General features: G+C 45.9%; 1 protein-coding gene across 2 annotated transcripts in view; it reads left to right on the top strand.

The window, feature by feature from the left end:
• UNC13B (unc-13 homolog B) overlaps positions 1-20,579 on the top strand; it is a 1,359,370-nt gene that overhangs the window by 813,069 nt on the left and 525,722 nt on the right. For both annotated transcript variants that reach the window (XM_069212466.1, XM_069212457.1), the window contains exon 11: positions 8,813-8,859. In XM_069212466.1, coding sequence (XP_069068567.1) covers positions 8,813-8,859 — 47 coding nt within the window. The remainder of the gene's footprint in view (positions 1-8,812; positions 8,860-20,579) is intronic.

The raw sequence follows: 20,579 nt of genomic DNA, 5'->3' as shown, positions 1-20,579 counted from the left end.
TAGTTTACAGAGTGACCTTAGCTCTCTCATCTGTAGATGGAGGTAAGGTGTGGTGTCGAGTTCCACCACATTCATATCTGTGCTAGACATTATGCTTCTAAAAGTTGGAATACTTTTTAAGAAACTAAAACTGGTTCTAGAATCTAATTCAAACTTTTACAAACTTTTAAACTCTAAAAGAAATGCTAAACAGGATCTAACACAAGGCCCTAGCAGGTCTTTTAAGAATTTAGAAAACTTTTCAAATTGCAAAAATCAATTTCTAATGACAATTTTGGAATTTGTCGTGTGATCAGGTATTGGCTGAGTAGTCCAGCAAATGCAAAGTCTTGTACCCCACCGCTGATCCACCAATGTAGGAAGTTGGCTCTGTATGTGCTATTTCAAAGTAAGGAATAGCATGCACAGAGTCCAAGGGTTCCCCTTAGAGGTAAAATAGTGGTAAAAAATAGATAATACTAATGCTCTATTTTGTGGTAGTGTGGTCGAGCAGTAGGCTTATCCAAGGAGTAGTGTTAAGCATTTGTTGTACATACACATAGACAATAAATGAGGTACACACACTCAGAGACAAATCCAGCCAATAGGTTTTTATATAGAAAAATATCTTTTCTTAGTTTATTTTAAGAACCACAGGTTCAAATTCTACATGTAATATCTCATTCGAAAGGTATTGCAGGTAAGTACTTTAGGAACTTCAAATCATCAAAATTGCATGTATACTTTTCAAGTTATTGACAAATAGCTGTTTTAAAAGTGGACACTTAGTGCAATTTTCACAGTTCCTAGGGGAGGTAAGTTTTGATTAGTTTTACCAGGTAAGTAAGACACTTACAGGGTTCAGTTCTTGGTCCAAGGTAGCCCACCGTTGGGGGTTCAGAACAACCCCAAAGTCACCACACCAGCAGCTCAGGGCCGGTCAGGTGCAGAGTTCAAAGTGGTGCCCAAAACACATAGGCTAGAATGGAGAGAAGGGGGTGCCCCGGTTCCGGTCTGCTTGCAGGTAAGTACCCGCGTCTTCGGAGGGCAGACCAGGGGGGTTTTGTAGGGCACCGGGGGGGACACGAGTCCACACAGAAATTTCACCCTCAGCGGCGCGGGGGCGGCCGGGTGCAGTGTAGAAACAAGCGTCGGGTTCGCAGTGTTAGTCTATGAGAGATCTCGGGATCTCTTCAGCGCTGCAGGCAGGCAAGGGGGGGGTTCCTCGGGGAAACCTCCACTTGGGCAAGGGAGAGGGACTCCTGGGGGTCGCTTCTCCAGTGAAAGTCCGGTCCTTCAGGTCCTGGGGGCTGCGGGTGCAGGGTCTCTCCCAGGCGTCGGGACTTTAGATTCAAAGAGTCGCGGTCAGGGGAAGCCTCGGGATTCCCTCTGCAGGCGGCGCTGTGGGGGCTCAGGGGGGACAGGTTTTGGTACTCACAGTATCAGAGTAGTCCTGGGGTCCCTCCTGAGGTGTCGGGTCTCCACCAGCCGAGTCGGGGTCGCCGGGTGCAGTGTTGCAAGTCTCACGCTTCTTGCGGGGAGCTTGCAGGGTTCTTTAAAGCTGCTGGAAACAAAGTTGCAGCTTTTCTTGGAGCAGGTCCGCTGTCCTCGGGAGTTTCTTGTCTTTTCGAAGCAGGGGCAGTCCTCAGAGGATGTCGAGGTCGCTGGTCCCTTCGGAAGGCGTCGCTGGAGCAGGATCTTTGGAAGGCAGGAGACAGGCCGGTGAGTTTCTGGAGCCAAGGCAGTTGTCGTCTTCTGGTCTTCCGCTGCAGGGGTTTTCAGCTGGGCAGTCCTTCTTCTTGTAGTTGCAGGAATCTAATTTTCTAGGGTTCAGGGTAGCCCTTAAATACTAAATTTAAGGGCGTGTTTAGGTCTGGGGGGTTAGTAGCCAATGGCTACTAGCCCTGAGGGTGGGTACACCCTCTTTGTGCCTCCTCCCAAGGGGAGGGGGTCACAATCCTAACCCTATTGGGGGAATTCTCCATCTGCAAGATGGAGGATTTCTAAAAGTTAGAGTCACCTCAGCTCAGGGCACCTTAGGGGCTGTCCTGACTGGCCAGTGACTCCTCCTTGTTATTCTCATTATTTTCTCCGGCCTTGCCGCCAAAAGTGGGGCCTGGCCGGAGGGGGCGGGCAACTCCACTAGCTGGAGTGTCCTGCTGGGTTGGCACAAAGGAGGTGAGCCTTTGAGGCTCACCGCCAGGTGTGACAATTCCTGCCTGGGAGAGGTGTTAGCATCTCCACCCAGTGCAGGCTTTGTTACTGGCCTCAGAGTGACAAAGGCACTCTCCCCATGGGGCCAGCAACATGTCTCGGTTTGTGGCAGGCTGCTGGAACTAGTCAGCCTACACAGACAGTCGGTTAAGTTTCAGGGGGCACCTCTAAGGTGCCCTCTGTGGTGTATTTTACAATAAAATGTACACTGGCATCAGTGTGCATTTATTGTGCTGAGAAGTTTGATACCAAACTTCCCAGTTTTCAGTGTAGCCATTATGGTGCTGTGGAGTTCGTGTTTGACAGACTCCCAGACCATATACTCTTATGGCTACCCTGCACTTACAATGTCTAAGGTTTTGTTTAGACACTGTAGGGGTACCATGCTCATGCACTGGTACCCTCACCTATGGTATAGTGCACCCTGCCTTAGGGCTGTAAGGCCTGCTAGAGGGGTGTCTTACCTATACTGCATAGGCAGTGAGAGGCTGGCATGGCACCCTGAGGGGAGTGCCATGTCGACTTACTCGTTTTGTCCTCACTAGCACACCCAAGCTGGTAAGCAGTGTGTCTGTGCTGAGTGAGAGGTCTCCAGGGTGGCATAAGACATGCTGCAGCCCTTAGAGACCTTCCTTGGCATCAGGGCCCTTGGTACTAGAAGTACCAGTTACAAGGGACTTATCTGGATGCCAGGGTCTGCCAATTGTGGATACAAAAGTACAGGTTAGGGAAAGAACACTGGTGCTGGGGCCTGGTTAGCAGGCCTCAGCACACTTTCAATTGTAACATAGCATCAGCAAAGGCAAAAAGTCAGGGGGCAACCATGCCAAGGAGGCATTTCCTTACATGATATCTTTGTGCAAATCTGTCAGAAGCGTTTTATATCTTCTTTGATGGCAGGTGCTTGAAGGCCTTGACATTCAACTGTTTGGGTGGGTTATTGCGGTTCCTTCCCCCTTGTGATCGAGATATGTTGGATTTCTAGAACATTTTTTATGGAGGGTGGTTTAGGGTTTTGTGCCCTATTGGAAGCCGTGTTGCCTTTTGCATGAGATAAGGTAATGACGCCGAAGGAGAAGAATTTGCAGGGCTGTGTTTTGATGGAGCATCTGGTCGTCCTTTCCCCTGATTATTTATAGACTGTAGATATGGTCGAGAATGTTGGGGCCTAAAGGGAGCTGCTTTGGAGTTTAAAAGGCGCTTTTCTGTTGGCCTTGTGTAGGCCCATTTTGGCGGGTTTGCCAAATGGACTGGGGATTTTCTTCTTTGTCCTATTATCACCTTTGGTAGTTAACAACCCAACGTTTCTGGGGCTTTCATCTGCCTTCGCACCACGTCTTTTCACTGGTGCGACCCCCTGGAGCCTCAAATCTCCCAGTTGACCTGCACCCCAGCGTGATCATTGATCCTTTGCTGTTGAGATGAAGTGGCAGAGTTCTTGTTGGTGCGCGTCTGCTGAGGTGCTACAGCAGCGTCTCGGCGGAGCCCCGGTTTGCCATTTTGAGTTCACACAAATGTGTTGCTCCTCTCCTCTTTTATTTTAATTTTTTTATTTTTTTGGTGTGCCCCTGTGCAGCTGAGGTATAAGTTTAGAGGGAATCTTCGCTTTATTTGTTGCACCTGTAACTGTGCAGGGTCTTCAGCCCGATATCTCCAGGGCCCTCCCCCGCCTCCGTGCCATGCAGTTCTAGGAGTATAGCCACTGGAGCCCCACACCATAAGTGACTCTGACCCCACGTGTTTCCTCTGGTTGCTTGTTTCTAAGACTAAGGGGGAGTTTGTCAACGGTTGTTGCTGCCTCAGTTTAGTTGTCGGGTTCTTCTTGCTCGGCGGAGCCACGGGCGGCCATCTTGGTTTCACACAAGTGCATCTCAGTCTGCCTGCAAGCTTCAGTCTGGTTATGTTTCTCACTGTTTCGATGCTCCACTGACTTCAGCGTACTGTTCTATGCCGTTTTCATGTATTGATTGACTGGGGAGCTCATGGAAGATGCTTCCCGGCGAGCCTCCGCCCCGGCCCACACCCTTGTGCTATGGGGGTTTTCTTCGAATTTATTTTCTTATCATTTGTCAGTCTTTGTGTACCTTTTTGTATTGTTTGTTGCAGAATTTTGAAGCTTTATATTTCTCATATAATGTGTGCAGTGTGTAATAAAAACCAGTAACGGAAATCAAATCAAGGACAGCAGCGACAAGAGCAACTAGTGGAAGCAAAAGACAGATATCCTGAGAAATGCAAAGATGGTGGTAAGAGGATGAGAAAGCACATATAAGAATGTTAGTGGAATCGTTTATGTTTAAGGGGCACAGCATGCAGATGTACATTATTTTCACCACAAAATGGATAAAGGACCATATTTAAGGATGCTGCGTCAGCCTGTTGGACTGAAGGAGGCAGTGCCACCAAGCCCCAATGCAAGCCGTACTTGTCACAGCTGTCCCCGCTGTCCCCAGACACGAGAATGGCTCATGAACCAGCATAAACCTAGGAATCCCATACAGAGTCAGTTGATAATGCCTTACTTACAAAATGAGGAGATGTGAAATACAAAGAGCGCGAGAAATGCCCATTACTTCTATAAATGATGTAAGGTACCAACTGCACCGCTCCCCAGTGGGATGCTCGGAGTCACTCGAAAGCTTCTTTTTCCTTAGAGTTCTAGGAAACACCTGTAACTCCTGAGTGGGTTGTCTGTAAACTGGTGTCATGTGCAGTCACTTAGTGGCACCTGTATCCTGGGACACATGAGGAGGAGGAGGAGGAGGAGGCGGGCAAGAGGTAATTACCATGACACACTAAGAAAGCAGCTGATGCCATTAGCAGAAGAAAGTTAAGCACAGCGAATACAGAAGTTCTTCATTAGCCGCTCTGTAGCGCTCTGAAGTGTTGCTCAGTGTTGCAACCATCTTGAAGTAGTCATGACGTCTAGTCCTAGTGGTACTGCCTAGCCAGGAGACTCACTTGGGTTTACATCGCATATATCAGAAGCCAACCTCCTGCAATTCTTTAACTGATAAAAGGACTGAATCTGTGGTAAATGATACTCTGACTGGCCTTTACCTTTTGTATTTCTAGTGGGTCAAATTGTTCAAGCTTTCTTCACCTTTTAAAAGTTTGTTTAATTTTAGTGAACCTTTACAGTAGTCAAAAGAAGTCCATGTTGTAAGCAAACAGCTCTTGCAATAGGAACTTATTTGACGAAGTTCCGAGTGCCTCTGTTGTCTTCGGTCCAAAGCAAAGTTCTGAGATCAGAAAGGTCTGCTGTAAGTCTAGGTGCATAAAAGGTATCATTTGTACCCTCAAAGGGCAGATACCGAAGCACAGAATCGGCTGGGTGGGTTTTTGGGGCGCTTTTGTGCAGAGTCCGCCACTTGTAGTCTTTGGTGTGGGCTAAGTGCAGGACATTGCTGATAATATGGAAGTGTCCCGGGGTACACTGAGCGCTGGAGAGCGCCTCAAGTACCCTTTTAAGGGTCCAGGGAAAGGGATTCATCTCATTCAAATTCGATGTTTGGGGGGCGGAGCAGTGTGGAATCGCACATTTCTGTAAACTTCCAAGGGAGGATTTCCTGTTCTCATGAAATCCACAGACATACATTGCGGGCTGACTGTCATGCAAATGCTTCTCATTTTTGTAAATCAGAAAAAATAAGAGCGCCTGTGAGGTTCGTAGGTGCACGCCTACACTTCCCTGGTTGTGAATTGAGCCCCTAGGTGCTGAGGACCCCACTTTGTTAGTCTGTCATGTAGATTTCTGTTCTGAAGATGAAGCTTGCACACTGGAAGCGATACCACGGACTCTTGCACTTACCTCTGAAGCAGACTTTACCGATGTCTACCGCGCGCTGTCATGTACCTTATGCTGTCGGTACAGAGTCATTGTACGCAAGTACTCAGTCTTAGTCACCCATGAACAGATGCACAGAGAACTGAACGCTCGTGAACACCCTTGTCGCTGCATCAGCCGTTACTGTTGCTGAAATTAGTGAAAGATGCAGTTGGATGGGCAGATATAATTTTGAATAATTAGTCGCAGTGGTAGTGGGATCTGCCATTTACATTCGTCTTTCAGATCTTTCCTAAGCACACTCTAACAGAAATGTAAGCCAGGAAAGCGAGTGAAGCCGTCTCATTGAGAAGGTGATCGCTGATTTTGCCTATAAATGGTGGAGTTGAAATGTGTATTTGATTCCTATCCATGACCATTCAACCCATAGGTTGTTGAACACTCGCCTCCACCGGTCTGAAGGCCCTCATCACTTGACCTGGCCAAGTGTGCACTTTAAAATCCAGTTTATTCTTCTCAGCAAATCTGCTGCTTTCTCCATATAAAAACTCCTGGAACTGCACTTTACGTTTACATGGCCCATGGCCCAGTGTGGTGTTGGGGTCACCAGGGTTTCCTGGTAACATACATGTTGGATACAAGTCAGGACTGATTGTATGCCAGCTTGAGAGCAGTACTTCTTCAGAGTGTGTGTGCATCAGGGTTAGGGCTAGAAAACTAATATTTTGAATTGGTGAGGTTACAATGTGTAAGATTGCATTTTTTTACCCAGAGCTCCAAGTTGACATTAGTCATGCTAATAAAACAGAGAACTGAAATTTTCGGCAAATGAATAGAGCTTCAGGGCCGTCCGACCTCACAAAAATCAGGCTTGGAAGAAAATAAAATGACATTAGCCTGCCATCCATGTACTAATGCAAATTGAGTTTTGCTACTTTTCCGGAGAGAAGATGAGTATCTGCACAGGAGTTTGATGTAAGTCCTTCCCTCTTTGCAGATCACACTTAGAGAAGGTATAAAGCGTACAAAATACTTCGGTGGGGCAGACACAATGAAAAATTGTTGCAGGGACAAGCCAATGTTCTGCTATCCAACTGCAGACTGGTTCACCTTCTGAGCAGGGGCGGCTCCTTCACTATGGCTGAGCCTGCAGCAGATAAATAAACCAAAACTCGTTTTATTTTTCTGCTGCCGGTTGAGTCAGTAGTGCAGGGAGGGGCCGGGCTGGGCCTCTGGTTGTGGAAGGGGGGAGGGGGAGGGGGAAAGAGTGCACCTAAGTGCGCATGTAGCAGCCGGCCAAACACACATGCGCTCTTAGGTTTCTCCAGCCCGGCTGTGTTTAACAGCCAGGCTGGAGAAACTGCACAGACCCCAGGGCTGGACAACCTGTTCAGACCAATCCTGGCGCTGCTTTCATGCTAGCTTCAGCATGAAAGCAGCACCAGGATTGCTGGGGAGCCTGTGCTGGTGTCCCAGCAGTGAATGCTGGGACACCACAAGAGGAGCGACGAGCGAAGCGGCAGGAACAGAGGCATCGAGGTAAGTGTGTTTTATTTTATTTATCTTTTTATTTTCATCTCGTCCCCCAGCCCCTCCCCATGAGTTTTGCAGCAGTGGCCGCTGCTTCTGAGGTATGCCGGGATACATGGATCCATGTATAAATAGTTAGGGGATTCTAATAACCAGTCAGCCAGTACTGAGGCTAATAAAAAATATGTAGATAGGGAACATGCTAGACTTAATCTAATGGAGAGATTAGGACTGTGTGATGTAAAATGTTTGAGGTATTTCTAATTTTCCCTTTTTTTATATTAATATTACTGAGATTACGTAATAATTACCATCATTCTGATGATACACAAGATTTATGTACAAATAGACAAATAATGCATAATAAATTATCTTTTATTGTAACCTATCGAGAACTGGATGTGTCAGCTCTTTCTAGGGGCTGTGATGGCAATCCGTATTCCCTTGTAGATGAGTTACATGTACATGGTTGTCTGACCCCTAACACTCCTTATCTATACGAACATAACTCCTCGTGGTGAGGAGTGAGACCTACCCACTCTTCTTTTCTTCGAAGAGGGTACTCTTGGGGCTTAGGAGATCTACCCAGGTGTGCCAGTCTGAGAAGTGGGGTCACGGCAGTGGCTATTCATCCATCACTTACTTTTATTTAGTGTCAGCCATGAGTTGTGAGAGCCCCATGCTGGTCCACCACACATTCCTTGTGCAGGGTAGCAGCTGGATCTTGTAGCCGAGCCATTTGTGGATCTTTGCTGAAAATACGCTTTGTTTGTGGTGTTGGTTAAGATTCATGGCAGGAAATTAATGCCCCCTTAAGGGTGGTTGCACTTTAAAGAGAAAGCAAGCAACACTGTTTTAAAATCCTTTATTGTGTGTGTTGATGATGCTCTACCTTTCTCTATATTTCGTCATCTGGTGATTAAATCGAGTAATGTCTTGAGCTCTGATCCATCACCTGTCGGTGGGCAGCACATATGTCATTCCTGTACTGTAACTTCTGTAATGGTGTCTTATTGAGTTTAAGAACATTAGATACAAAAGCTAGCGCACAGAACAGGTTCTGCAGAGGCCTTGTGAGATGTTTTTGATCACAGCCAGACATTTGTCCGTGTGTCATCAACTGCTTTTTCATATCGTCAGTCCCTGTGATTCCTGCTGGAGGCGAGTTTTAGCATGTGCTGGTTATATCACTTGCATGAGCCATGTCAGTGTGTCGTCAGCCGTGGCCTTCCTCAACAACATGTGATTGATGTGTGACTTCTCTAAACCGTATGCCAAACTCTGCATTCTGTCTTATTTCAGACCCAAGATGACGGTGACCCAGCCAAACCACCATGGTTTAAAGGAGGGTGAGTAGTTCATGATGGATTGTCCTGTAATTCAATGCTTTGTCTATTCTCATTGCTTTGTGAATGAGACATTGTCATTTTGTGAAGTGTCTGATCTGTAAAAGGCTCCTGATGATTGACCCCGTTCTTCACACCCACCCCCAACTGCTTGCTTAGTGAAGCTAATACCTGACCTACCAAGTCCAAACAGGTTAATCATCAAAATGTGCCCAGCACTGGCTCCATCGCCTACTGTTAAATCTTTGAAATCAATCACACCTCATTCATGGTCACACTTTCTTCACCCACACAACAGAATGCTTACCTCCACTACATGTATTACTTTGTTCAATCAAAGATGCTGTTGCCTTAGTATAGATAGATGTGATATATAGCTCCTTAATCAAAGGCATCTTGCCATCAACATTTAGAAATCATTATACTCCCTCTTCATTGAAAAGCACGCTTGGCATGAACAACCCAGCAAATTTCAGACTGCCTTCCTCGTTTCCATACTCTGCTAAGTTATCAGAAAAGGTGGTTACATATGAGCTCCAAGCACACTCAGAATTAGCATGACTATCGTATGAGATCAAAACAGGTTTGACATCCCAGACAAGTAAAGAGGTTGTTGAGACATCTGTGGTAGATGGTCTGAGGATGGGGTGCTATGTCAGTTCAGGAATATAGACTCCCAGGGTGCCGAAGTTGAGCACTCCAATGTTTACCCAGTGAGGTAGTGTGGGTTTAGTGACTCAGCACTCAATATGTTTCCAGAAACAATTGATAGCTCATGGGCCATCTTAAGAAAAAAAACGACAGCACTTTACTAATACACACATACTGGAAACATAGTGTGGGTGGCATTTGTTAAGGGTACGTAAGAGAAACAGTACCTTCCATGATCTGGTGATAATCTCATAAGGCAATGTGCATTCGCCTTTAACCTTTTGGGGAAATCTCAGTGGAAATTACTGCAGGTGAATCTTGTGGACTTGCTCTTCCCCTACTCGCAAAACAGGTACACACTGTCTCAGGTGGAAAGAGTGCATCTCAGGCGTAGTGACACATTACCTTTATATCGTTTATGGCGAGTTTCTGCAGTGGATCTCTGCAGGTAGGTCCTGTGCGTGTTGCTGTCAATCGGAGTGAGCCTACTTCCCACTGTGAGAGTGACGTGGCCCCGTCTGTGGTCCAGGTGACTACATTTCTTAATGTGATGAGTGCCAGCGTTCATAATATCAGGTTGTCATGCCATTACCAGCACAAGCAAGTCTGAGGTTTTCTGGGGTTAGTAGAGATCACAGTCATAGAGGTCTTGCTTCTTGTGTCTTCCTCAGGCCCATTCTCAAACTTCCCCAACCCCCAAGAAACAGATGCTCACCCTGTGTCTCAGCATTGACACTCTTCCTGACAATCTTGGGCTTCATTTGTCATTTGGAGTTTTTCTTGATAGTTTGACCACCTCTGATGCTCGTGGTATTTATAGTGCTTCATCTGTTTTTGGCACTGGATCGCTGAGTGGAATTCACTTCCGATTGAATTGCAGGACACCCTCAGCCGCAGGTGCCAGTGCCTCCTCTAGTGGAGAGACCTGTTCAGGCCCCAAGACGTTCCTCACAGTACTTCGTGCTGGCCGTGTCCTGTGTTGCAGTAGTAGTAGCTCAAGTCGGCTGAGATTCCCACAGCCATCAGTTCTTCTGTGCAATGTCGTCTTCATGCACAGCACCTTCAGTACTTCTGATGTGCTGTCAAGGGTTGGTGGTGGTCAGTACCCCAACTCTGTCAGGATATCTTTGCAATGTGGCTGGAAGTTTGTTTCAGCTTTTTCTGGCTATTTATTTAGGATAAATAGTCTTTGTGTATTTCTGCAGTTCCATTCTGTGACCCATTCTGGGCACTTTATCATTTTGGCGATTTTCACTCAGATTGGTCAAGCCATGGTCTTTGTTACATGTCAGAGGTGAGGGTCTTCTCTCAGTATCAAGCCAATTCAGAGCACCCAGGAAAGCTGTGCTGTCCATGCACCTTCCTGAAAACCTGTGAAGGATAGTAACTTCCATACACAATGGCACCCATCTCTTCGGAGACGAAGCAGACTTAGTGCTCGAGCGCTTTGAGGAGTCTTGGGTTACAGCCAGGCTTTTGAGCCTTGTAGTTTCCCCCCACCCCTCTTAGTCTACTTTTCACCCCTTTTGTGGCTACGCAAGGGGCGTCCTGCCATGCCCGTTCCCCTCCAGCCACTGTGTGACACATGCTGCCGAGCCTCTGCTTGGCCGGGGACTTGGGATCAAACATCTTCATGGATGAGGGAGCCAGCGGTCTAGCCAGTTCACTGCCTCCCCTCGGCAGCCTTCAACCCTTCCTAATCTGACGTTTCCCCACCAGGGACCAGTCCGAGGCAGAATTTGTCATCACCTGCCCGCTGACAGTCCATCATGTAAGACAGGTGAGTTTTGCAAATAGTCAGAAGGGGCTACTCCCTCCCCTTCAAGACTACTCCATCCATGCCACTATCCTACAATCAGATGACGGAGGTTCACTTTTCACTTCTCTGAAAGGATGTTGCAGCTCTCTTAGCCAAGAGAGCCATATAGGGTCTCTGTGCCACAAGCAGTTCATAGTTGTTATTCCTGCTACTTTCTGATACCCAAAAAGAACAAAGGCCTCTGCCCCATCCTAGACCTCCGGTCGCTCAATCTCTTCCTCAGGAAGGAGAAGTTCACAATGCTCACTCTGGCTCAGGTTCTATCTGCCCTGGACCTAGGAGACTGGATGGTAGCATTGGACTTGCAAGGCACTGATTTCCATATTTCCGTCTTGTCTGCCTACAGACGTTACTTGTGGTTCATGGTAGGCCATGAGCATTTTTGCAGTTTACCATGCTCCCCTTCAGCCTTACCAGCAGCCCTCATGTGTTCACCAAATTGACGATGCTGGTCGCAGCTCATCTGCACAGGTCGGGGGTTTGTCTTTATCTACCTCGAAGACTGGCAGTGCTGGAAATGCATCACTCCTGGGATGAGGCGGCCATATGGGAGAGGTGGAGAACAGAGGCGTCTGGTCTCCAGCGGAGTCCGGGCTCCACATCAGTCTTTTGGAGCTCAGGGGGATCAGACTGGCATTGAAAGTATTTCTTGCCTCTCTCAAAGGGAAAGTAGTGCAGATGTTCACGGACAACACCACCACCATGTAGTATTGCAGCAAGCAGGGCGGGGTGGGGTCGTGGACACTTTGCTCGGATGCTTTGCGCCTTTGGACATAGCTGGAACATCAGGGTATTTTCCAGATGGTTAAACACCTGGAGGGCCCTCTGAATGCCAGAGCTAACGAACTCAGCCATCAGTGCATGGTCGATCATGAATGGCGTCTACATCTGAAGGTGGCGCAAGGTCTCTTTCAGCAGTGGGGAGAGCCTTGGTTAGATCTGTTTGCCTTCACAGAGAACGCACAATGTCAGCAGTTTTGCGAGTTGGAGTTACCAAGGCGGCACTCGCGCGGCAGCGCTTTTTGTCTCGAGTGGAGCTCTGGCCTCTATTATGCCTTTCTGCCCATACCACCTCTGCCTAGAGTTCTCAAGAAGATGAAGAATGTCCTGGCCCAAATAATCCTTGTGGCTCTGGATTGGGCATGAGGAGTCTGGTATCCCGAGCTATTGAGCATGGCCTTTGGTCCTCTGATCAGACTGCCTCTTCGGGAGGATCTTCTGTTGCAGCAGCAGGGGAGGGTTCTCCACCCGAACTTGTCTAATCTCCACCTTCTTGCGTGAAGATTGAGCGGTGGCAGTTGACAGCTTTTGACCTCCTGCCTGAAGTCTGTGACGTTATCTTTGCAGCCAGGTGTCCATCCACCAAAACGGTATATGCCCGTCAATGGAACTAATTTGTGGTATGGTGCACAGACAAGTCTATCAGCCCCCCCTCCCTTTCCCCCTCTTTCCAAGGTCCTCTTGTGTATACTTTGTTGGAGCAGCAGGGCTCTGCTTTGAGCACTCGCAAAGGTTATTTGTCTGCTATCTCTGTTTTTCTGAGATAACCTGGCCAACCCTCTTTATTTAAATCTTCTCGTTAGTAAATTCCTCAAGGGTCTTACCCATATGTTTCCTCCATCACTATTCATAATGCCCTAATAGGATTTGAATCTGGTTCTTACTTTCTTAATGTGCCCTCGCTTTGAGCCGCTTCATAATTGTCCTCTTAGTCTTCTGACATTACAAAAAGCCTTCCTTGTGGCCATCACATCTGCCGTAGAGTGAGTGATCTGTAGTCATTGTCATCTAAGCCACTCTAGCTTTTCATCTATCATGACAAAGTGGTGCTTTGCACCAGGGTCTCCTTTTTGCCCAAAGTGGTCATGTCCTTTGGTGTAGGACAATCCATCACCCTGCCTACTTTTTATGCACCCTTCTAAGTAAGAGGAGAGACTCCACCGCCTGGCTCCAAAAGGGAGTTGTCATTCTGCCTTTATCGTACCAAAGAGTTCCGGGTGGATGATCAACTCTTTGTTGGGGATGTGGGTGCGAAGACAGGTCAGGCAGTGTATAAGCAAACCATCTCTCGATGGGCTGTTATCTGTATTAAAATGTGCTATGCATTCACTAAAAAGCAACCCCCGGAAGGTTTGCGAGCTCATTCTAGCAGAGCAACAGTCCTTGACATCTGTCAGGCAGCAACATAGGCATCCCTGCACATGTTTACCAAATACTTCTGCCTGGACAGTCAGGTCCGTAGGGATGGGTACTTTGCCCGTTTGGTCCTGCAGGACTTTCTAGTATGTTCTTGGTTCGCAGACCCTCCTCCGGGGATGGTGTTGTTAGGTATCTATTCTAAGGTAAGGAATCTGCAACTAGAAGTCTCTGTCAGACGAACAAGTTACTTAACTTTGGTAAAGCTTTATCTGGTAGTGACATATTCTAGGTGCAGATTCCTTATCAACTCACTCATCCTCCCTACTCTGCTAACTGATTTCTAGGGACAGGGGCTTCCCTTTCAGTGTCCTGGTTTTGAGGCACCAGTGATCAGTGTTCTTCATGCCTCTTTGCTTCTAGCATGGAAAGTCGTGAAAAGAAACTGACGTCAGTGTGCCGGGGTGGCATCTATATAGGTTCTGTGATGTCATATTCGGTGTGCATGAGGCCAACGATTGTCTTGGATCTGACCGACACCACGTAACGATATGCAGGGGTACTGCTCATTAAAAGTCTCCGTATCCAGACTGACACCTGGGGAAAATTATAAGGTAAGGAATCTGTAACTAGAACCAGGTAAGACAGTGTAGAAGGTAAGTAACTTGTTCTTCTTGCTGAATAATTTGAAAAACTCCAGCGATGCCGGTAGACTGATCTCCTAAGCAGGCAACAGAGAAAAAAGGCCTGTCCTGTAGCTATAATCATTTTGCTTTCACCATTATCAGTCCTTCACAGCCCAGTGAAGTACATTAATCACTTTCTTTAGAAGGAGAGGGTATATGGTGTGCCCTCCCCTACTGTGGATCTTGCATCATATCATATCATGGAAATGCCTCAAAACACGTACATGATCGTTGTGTATGCTGAGGTATGGGTCACAAACGCAGCATCTTCCTATGGGTACTTAAAGGTAGAGGTACAAGCTCCCCAGTGCCAGACAGGAGATCTATCTCTGTCACAACACCTCAAAAGTTACTCCTTTTAGAGGGAGTGCATTAAGGTATCAGTTCAATTTTGAATGTGAGGACTAAAGTCCAATTTTACAAACAAATGTATTCAGGTGAGTTTGGATATCCCCAGCAGTTTGTCTGCCCCACTCCCATTTAATCTTTACATGTGTACTTTAGCATATCTGATGGGTAAATATGATATAAAACTGTGTATGCATGCAGATGACGCACATATCCTGTTTAATAGCACCAAGATAAGGCTAGCAATAGCACTCATGTACTAAGAGGTACAGATGTGGATGGCTGATAACTTTTTACAATTGTTTCCTTCAAAAACCGCAATTAAGCTCAGAAGCAGTGACTACAGCAGAGGAATGTTAATCTCAACAATGCACAATCCAGACACAATGTTGGAATCAAACCCGTCTCTTGACCATCAGGTGGCATTCTATTAAGAATTCTTCCAATTTTTACCCTCCTAAAGTTTCCTCAGAAGATCCTGCCCAGAAATACCTTCATCGTATCCAGACTGTACTCCGTTTATCTGGGTAAAGCATGTGTTTCATCTGCATCAAAACGTGCTCGTGCTGAGGACATTAGACCACATCATGTGTGATCTTCGACAGTTGCACTGCCTCCCAGTTCATAGGCGGATGCAAATCAAGACCGTAACTGAATACCTTAATCATTCACGGCTATGGTCCTGCATTTTTGGGTCAAAGAATCGTTTAACCGTACCCTGATATTATGTTCGTCCATCCTCTTCCTCTTGTAGTTCCAAAATGTTGAAGTTTGGTGGCAAAAACATTTAGATATGAGGAGTACACTTTTGGACTCCTTCCCGTTGCATATTTATACAGACATCACTGCCAACTTCAATAGGAAGTTACAATCCTGATTATTTCCCAAACATGACCAGTAGGCTCCTTACTGTCCAGTCAGTTTACAGCAGCTATAACATCAAGGGTTTAATCGAGAGTGCCAAGAGTGAACGTCCATTATTAGCATAATAATGAATAACAGGGTACCTTGAACATACTTTATTGTAAAGATGTAGTGTATACTGGGCATTTAAAGGTGACAGCCTGTGCACTGTTTCACAGGACATGGTCTGCCAAGTTCATACATACAAAAAAAAACCTTATTATTTTAAAGATAAACAACAAACAGTGAAAACTTGCACCCAACCTACAATAAAAAATAAAGCGGAGGAAATGTTTCAATATTATCACAGTGTTAAATTCACATATAGGTACATCGATATAGCAAGATATTTAGCTCCCATTAGACAGGGTCCGGTGGCGGGGAATTGTGATGGGGAGTCTGCCTGGCAGGGGACTCCTGCATATCCATCATCGATTCTAAATCATAACACTTTATCCAGGAACCCCAGATTTTATAGCATTTCCTTTGTCTCCCTCTGGCTTTAGATGTAATCTTCTCAGCTGCAATGTACAAATCCATTAGAGCCTTCCATTCTTGCAGGTATGGGACTTCAGGGGCCCCTGGTGTTTGCCTGTATTCCTTTTCGCTAATACCAGTAGAATACCAGTAGATCCACTTCTGTGGGAATACCTAGTAAAACATATTGAGGATCCACAGGGAAGACTACCCCAGTACCCTCCCCAATTCTGTCAGTATCATGCTCCAGTATTGTTCTATGAGATGGCATTCCCAGATCGTATGCAGAAAGCATCTCCTTCTTCCTGGTCAAGTCCAAACTTAAGCAGGAAAATATACTGCTTGTTGATAGTCAAAAGCGAGGCATAATCCATATTGTACCTTCAGCTGCAAGAGGGGACCAATAGGAAATCTATGTGGTTGTATGTAATTAACTTATAGCTCATGGACCTTGTTATAAATTAATGAGCATTTTACAACAAAAGGGCATTTCAATGGAGGATAAGGACAATGCCATGGCAGCAAGGGTTACAGCTGAGTAAGGATATAATCTAAGAGGAGGCAAGACGTGGGTTTTTCAGTAGGAGTGGCATGGTGTAGAGGGGTGGAAGATGTCGTTGACGGTGGAGGGACACTGCTCCTTTAGCCAGATAATGAAATGGACGGATGGCATCTTGAAATGCAGTAGGTGATCTATATGAAGTCTGAATGGTCAAACAATTTTCTGACTTTGAACAGTATAATGGCACAGACAGTGCTTGACTTACTCAAGTCTGGTAGGGGCATTGCAATGGATGCAGGGTATGAACAGAGGGAAACTACTGTCGCATTAAGAATTCTGTTTGCTAGACTTTAAATTTGGAAGACCTAAAATCAAAATGGGCTAAAGACCTGGGCACTGACTTAAAGGAGACAGATTGGATGTTAATTCTTAACTACTTCACTAAAATGTTGAGAAATGTCCTGCACAGGACACACATGACACCTAGTAGATTGCGAAGATATATTCCTCTCAAACTGTAGCCTCTCTGTGATGCAGGAACAGAGAGGCAGATTTCTACCACAATTGTGGAGGTTCCCAGTAATAAAAGATTACTAGAATGCAATAACAAGTGGACTCATGAAAGCTATGGGGAAGACTGGCCTGTTGAAGACTGAAATTTTCTGGTTAGAAACTGTTATGACCAAAAAATAAAAAGATTAGAAACAAGTTCATAGACAAGGTCCTAATATTGCCAAAAATAGGCATAGTGGTGAACTGGAAGTCAGCTGGGGCTCCTGCCTTTGAGAATAGAAAAAGCAGAGGTTAAAATGACCAGAACTGGACAATATGAAGTTGCAGTTGGAAATACAACCAGTAGAGCCAACTGGAAGAGGAAAAAGCAGAGGTTAAAATGACCAGAACTGGAAAGTATGATGTTGCAGTTGGAAATACAACCAGTAGAGGCAACTATAGTATGAGCATGGGATGCACAAGTTACAGACTTCTTGTGAGAAATTGTGGGTTGTTGATTGAGTTGGGTTGTTTAAAAAAAAAAAAAAAACATAAAGGAGCCAGGCTTAATTTAGAGGCAATGTGTAAAGTATTTATGCAGCAAACAAACAGTAATAAAGTGAAAGCACAATTCAAGAAAAAATCAATAACTATTTAGAAAAATAGAGTACATTTTTAGTAAATAATTTGACAGCAAAACAACAAAAATCCAATCAGAGGGACTGGAGTATAGATTTTTTAAAGCTCAAGGTTAAAAACTAGTGCTTACCTTCAGACTTAGAAGATATTTCAGCAGAAAGTTGTCTGAGAAGGTAAAGCTCATAAGGACAATACTGCAGGCAGTGTCCGAGGAGGAGGTGTCATTGTTGGGGTGCTGCTGGACAAAGGTGTGGTGAAGATTTCTACATATGGGCTTAGTCTCTTTTTTAGAAGTTGAAAATTTCCAGCCGAACAAAGCTGGAGGCTCTAGCCGACGAGTGTTCCACGAGACCGGATACCCCTTTGGTTAAGGACCGCTGAATAGGATTTTCTACTGAGGAGAAGAGTGTAGCAGGAGCTACCGCAAAGTCTGGCCAACTGGTGATGCACCTTGGGAGACTAGATGAGCAGGCTGGTTCCAGCCTCCTCTTGGCTCTCAAGGCAGATTTTAGCCAAACATTTTTTAAGTCCTGATTTTTGGTTTTTGGCTATCTGGGCACCTTTATCACCACCTCCAGGGATCGAAGACTGGAGGGGCACCATTTTGGGGAGTTAAAATTTCACTCAGGCTGGGTCCAGGTGCGGTTTAAGGATGATTAGGGTGTTTTCTGTCCCCAAGGCTCTGATCAGAAGGCCAGCCAACTAGCCCTCTGGTAGTCCCTGGGTTCAAGCAGTGGAACAGGGCTCAGGCAGCAAACCAGGTCTTCCACCTGCTACAAAGCACTTTTGTATAGTACACGGCAGGTGTCAACAACATGAAGTCCACTGAGAGTCCTTCCGCAGGTCCAGATAGTGAACTGAAGAATGTGTCTGAGGATCCTCTTTTTTTATATCTGGTGCTTTCTTTAAAGTCGGAGACGTTTCCAGAGAATTTCCTTTGAAGTGCTTGAGCTTCTGCTTCCCCTGCCCTGGCTGTCTTCTTGAACAATGCAGGGTTGACGAGTCCTTTGTGAAGGCAGGGCACAGCCTATTCAGTTGCAAGTAAGGGTGTGCCCAGGTCTCCCCCCCCCTTCAAATTCTGCCAGTGATGGCCCATTCAGACACACTCAGTCCTTCTATTGTGTGACTGCTAGGAGGAATAAACAAAGTGCAGATGCCAACTACACCTGGCCATGTGACCAAGGAACAGGCTGCAGGTACCAAATGGGGCAGGCAAATGCTTTCTTTGTAAACAATTGCATTTTCAAAATTGTATCTTAAAATCTGACCTTACCATTAAAGAGGATTTTTAATTGCAATTTCTCAGGCACAAAACGGAAACTGGTTATCTATTCCTAATCAAAAGTTAGCACTCATTAAATGTAATAAGCATCCAGTGTTTTCCTATTGGAGAGAGAGGTCTCCCAGTAGTGAAAAATTAATTTAGAATCTAAAAGTACTAACCTTTTAATTAGAATGCACCTTGGCCTGTGGGCTTTCTAGGGCCTACGTTACGCGTGACTTACATGTAATAAAAGTAGAGCTGAAGGATTGGCAAGAGGGTTATTTTGCCAAGTCGAATTGAAGGTACAGACTTTGTCCTTCAGATGACTCCATGTGGGTTAAGGGATTCTGGTTAGCCAGGCGGGACCTATTCAGGACAACTCTGCAGCCCTGCATGCTACTTCCCAAAGAGGTGTCAATTTCTGTGGGCTTGGCGACCTGAGTGACTTTTAAACCACCTCTATGAACTCTCTCCCAGGCACCCAATAAGTAAAAAAAAAACAGCTAGGGTGCCATCCCCCATTTGTTTGAGACCCTCCTTCTGCAGCGTTTTCAAAGTCGATTACAACACTGCCAATGGAGCTGACTCACACGCCTGCCAGGGAATGAGAGGGGTAGAGTAACACCCATGTGATATAGTTCAATGAAAATATTTTAGGTGAACCATATTGTTAACACCCCTCGGGCCCAGAGGTTACCTGCTTGGAGATTTTTGGTTCAGATTATGATGCCTTATCAGTGAATGATAAGACTATGTCCACATGAGGATGATGGATCAGAAACTGATCATCTCCTGGCTCCTTACAAGAGTGACAATGGCATTTGGTTGGACTTAATGCCAGTGGCCTGCATACGTCTCCAGATGGGGACATTTCCTACTACTCTGGCTGTGCCTCAGAGGAAATATCCACTTTCAAAATAGTTGTTTGAAACGCAATACAGGCCTTGGAACTGAATTGCTTTCTGTGGCAGTGAGATCTAACATTCTGACAGAAATATTGTTATCCTCCGCAAGTTCTGCAGTCTTTGCTTCAGTTTACTGAGGCTCTCAAAGGCTGTATAATGACTGAATGGGAGAAACAGTTTCCTGGCCTGGCAGTCCACAGGCAGATTGCTAAACCCATAGGCCTTCTCTGGGTTACCTGCACTTTTTGTCCCCCCCTCACCATCAGGGAGTCTGGTTCAGAAACGGATCCAAACATCTGGGCTGCATCTCCCACAAATAAGGAATCAAATGATTTTAATGCCTTGGCTCACAAAGTTTTTGCTTCTAGAAACTTATGTTTTTAAGCCTGCCAGAACATATCAAGAGGCAATTATCTGACCTGTTGAGTGATGGTCGGGGTGCATCAAAACAGATCCTCAAGTCTGTTTCTTGACTTTTTGTCACCATTGCTCAGTCTGTGGGGAATGCTGTCTTGCAATGTCGACAGGCTTAGGTGCGGTCTAGGGGATTTCCAGGGGTTTTCCGGATCTGGATCATGGACATGCCATTTGACAGAGTAGCTGGTTGGAGAGAAGGCTGAACACCCCTTAGAACGCTTCAAGAATCTCAGTTTGCACATTAGTCCTGGCCTCACTAGGACAGCAGTTTCACCGATTCGGATTGGATTTTTCGAGATTATTCTAGGGTTTTGCCGTCCCGTCAATGACAGTTGTTGCAGCTTGTCCAGACACGAAAGCAAATAGGTTTCTCATTTCAAGGCAGGAGTGCCCATAGAAGGCAGCAGCCTTTGTCATCTGCAAACTCTATCTCAAAACCCATCTTAAAACAACTTCCTTAGGTGTGGGTCGGGAGGGTCTCCCA

The sequence above is a fragment of the Pleurodeles waltl genome, chromosome 1_1, assembly GCF_031143425.1.
Source record: "Pleurodeles waltl isolate 20211129_DDA chromosome 1_1, aPleWal1.hap1.20221129, whole genome shotgun sequence".
Classification (NCBI taxonomy): Eukaryota; Metazoa; Chordata; class Amphibia; order Caudata; family Salamandridae; genus Pleurodeles; species Pleurodeles waltl.
Note: the sequence above shows the minus strand (reverse complement) of the source record. Positions and strands in the feature narration are given on the sequence as shown.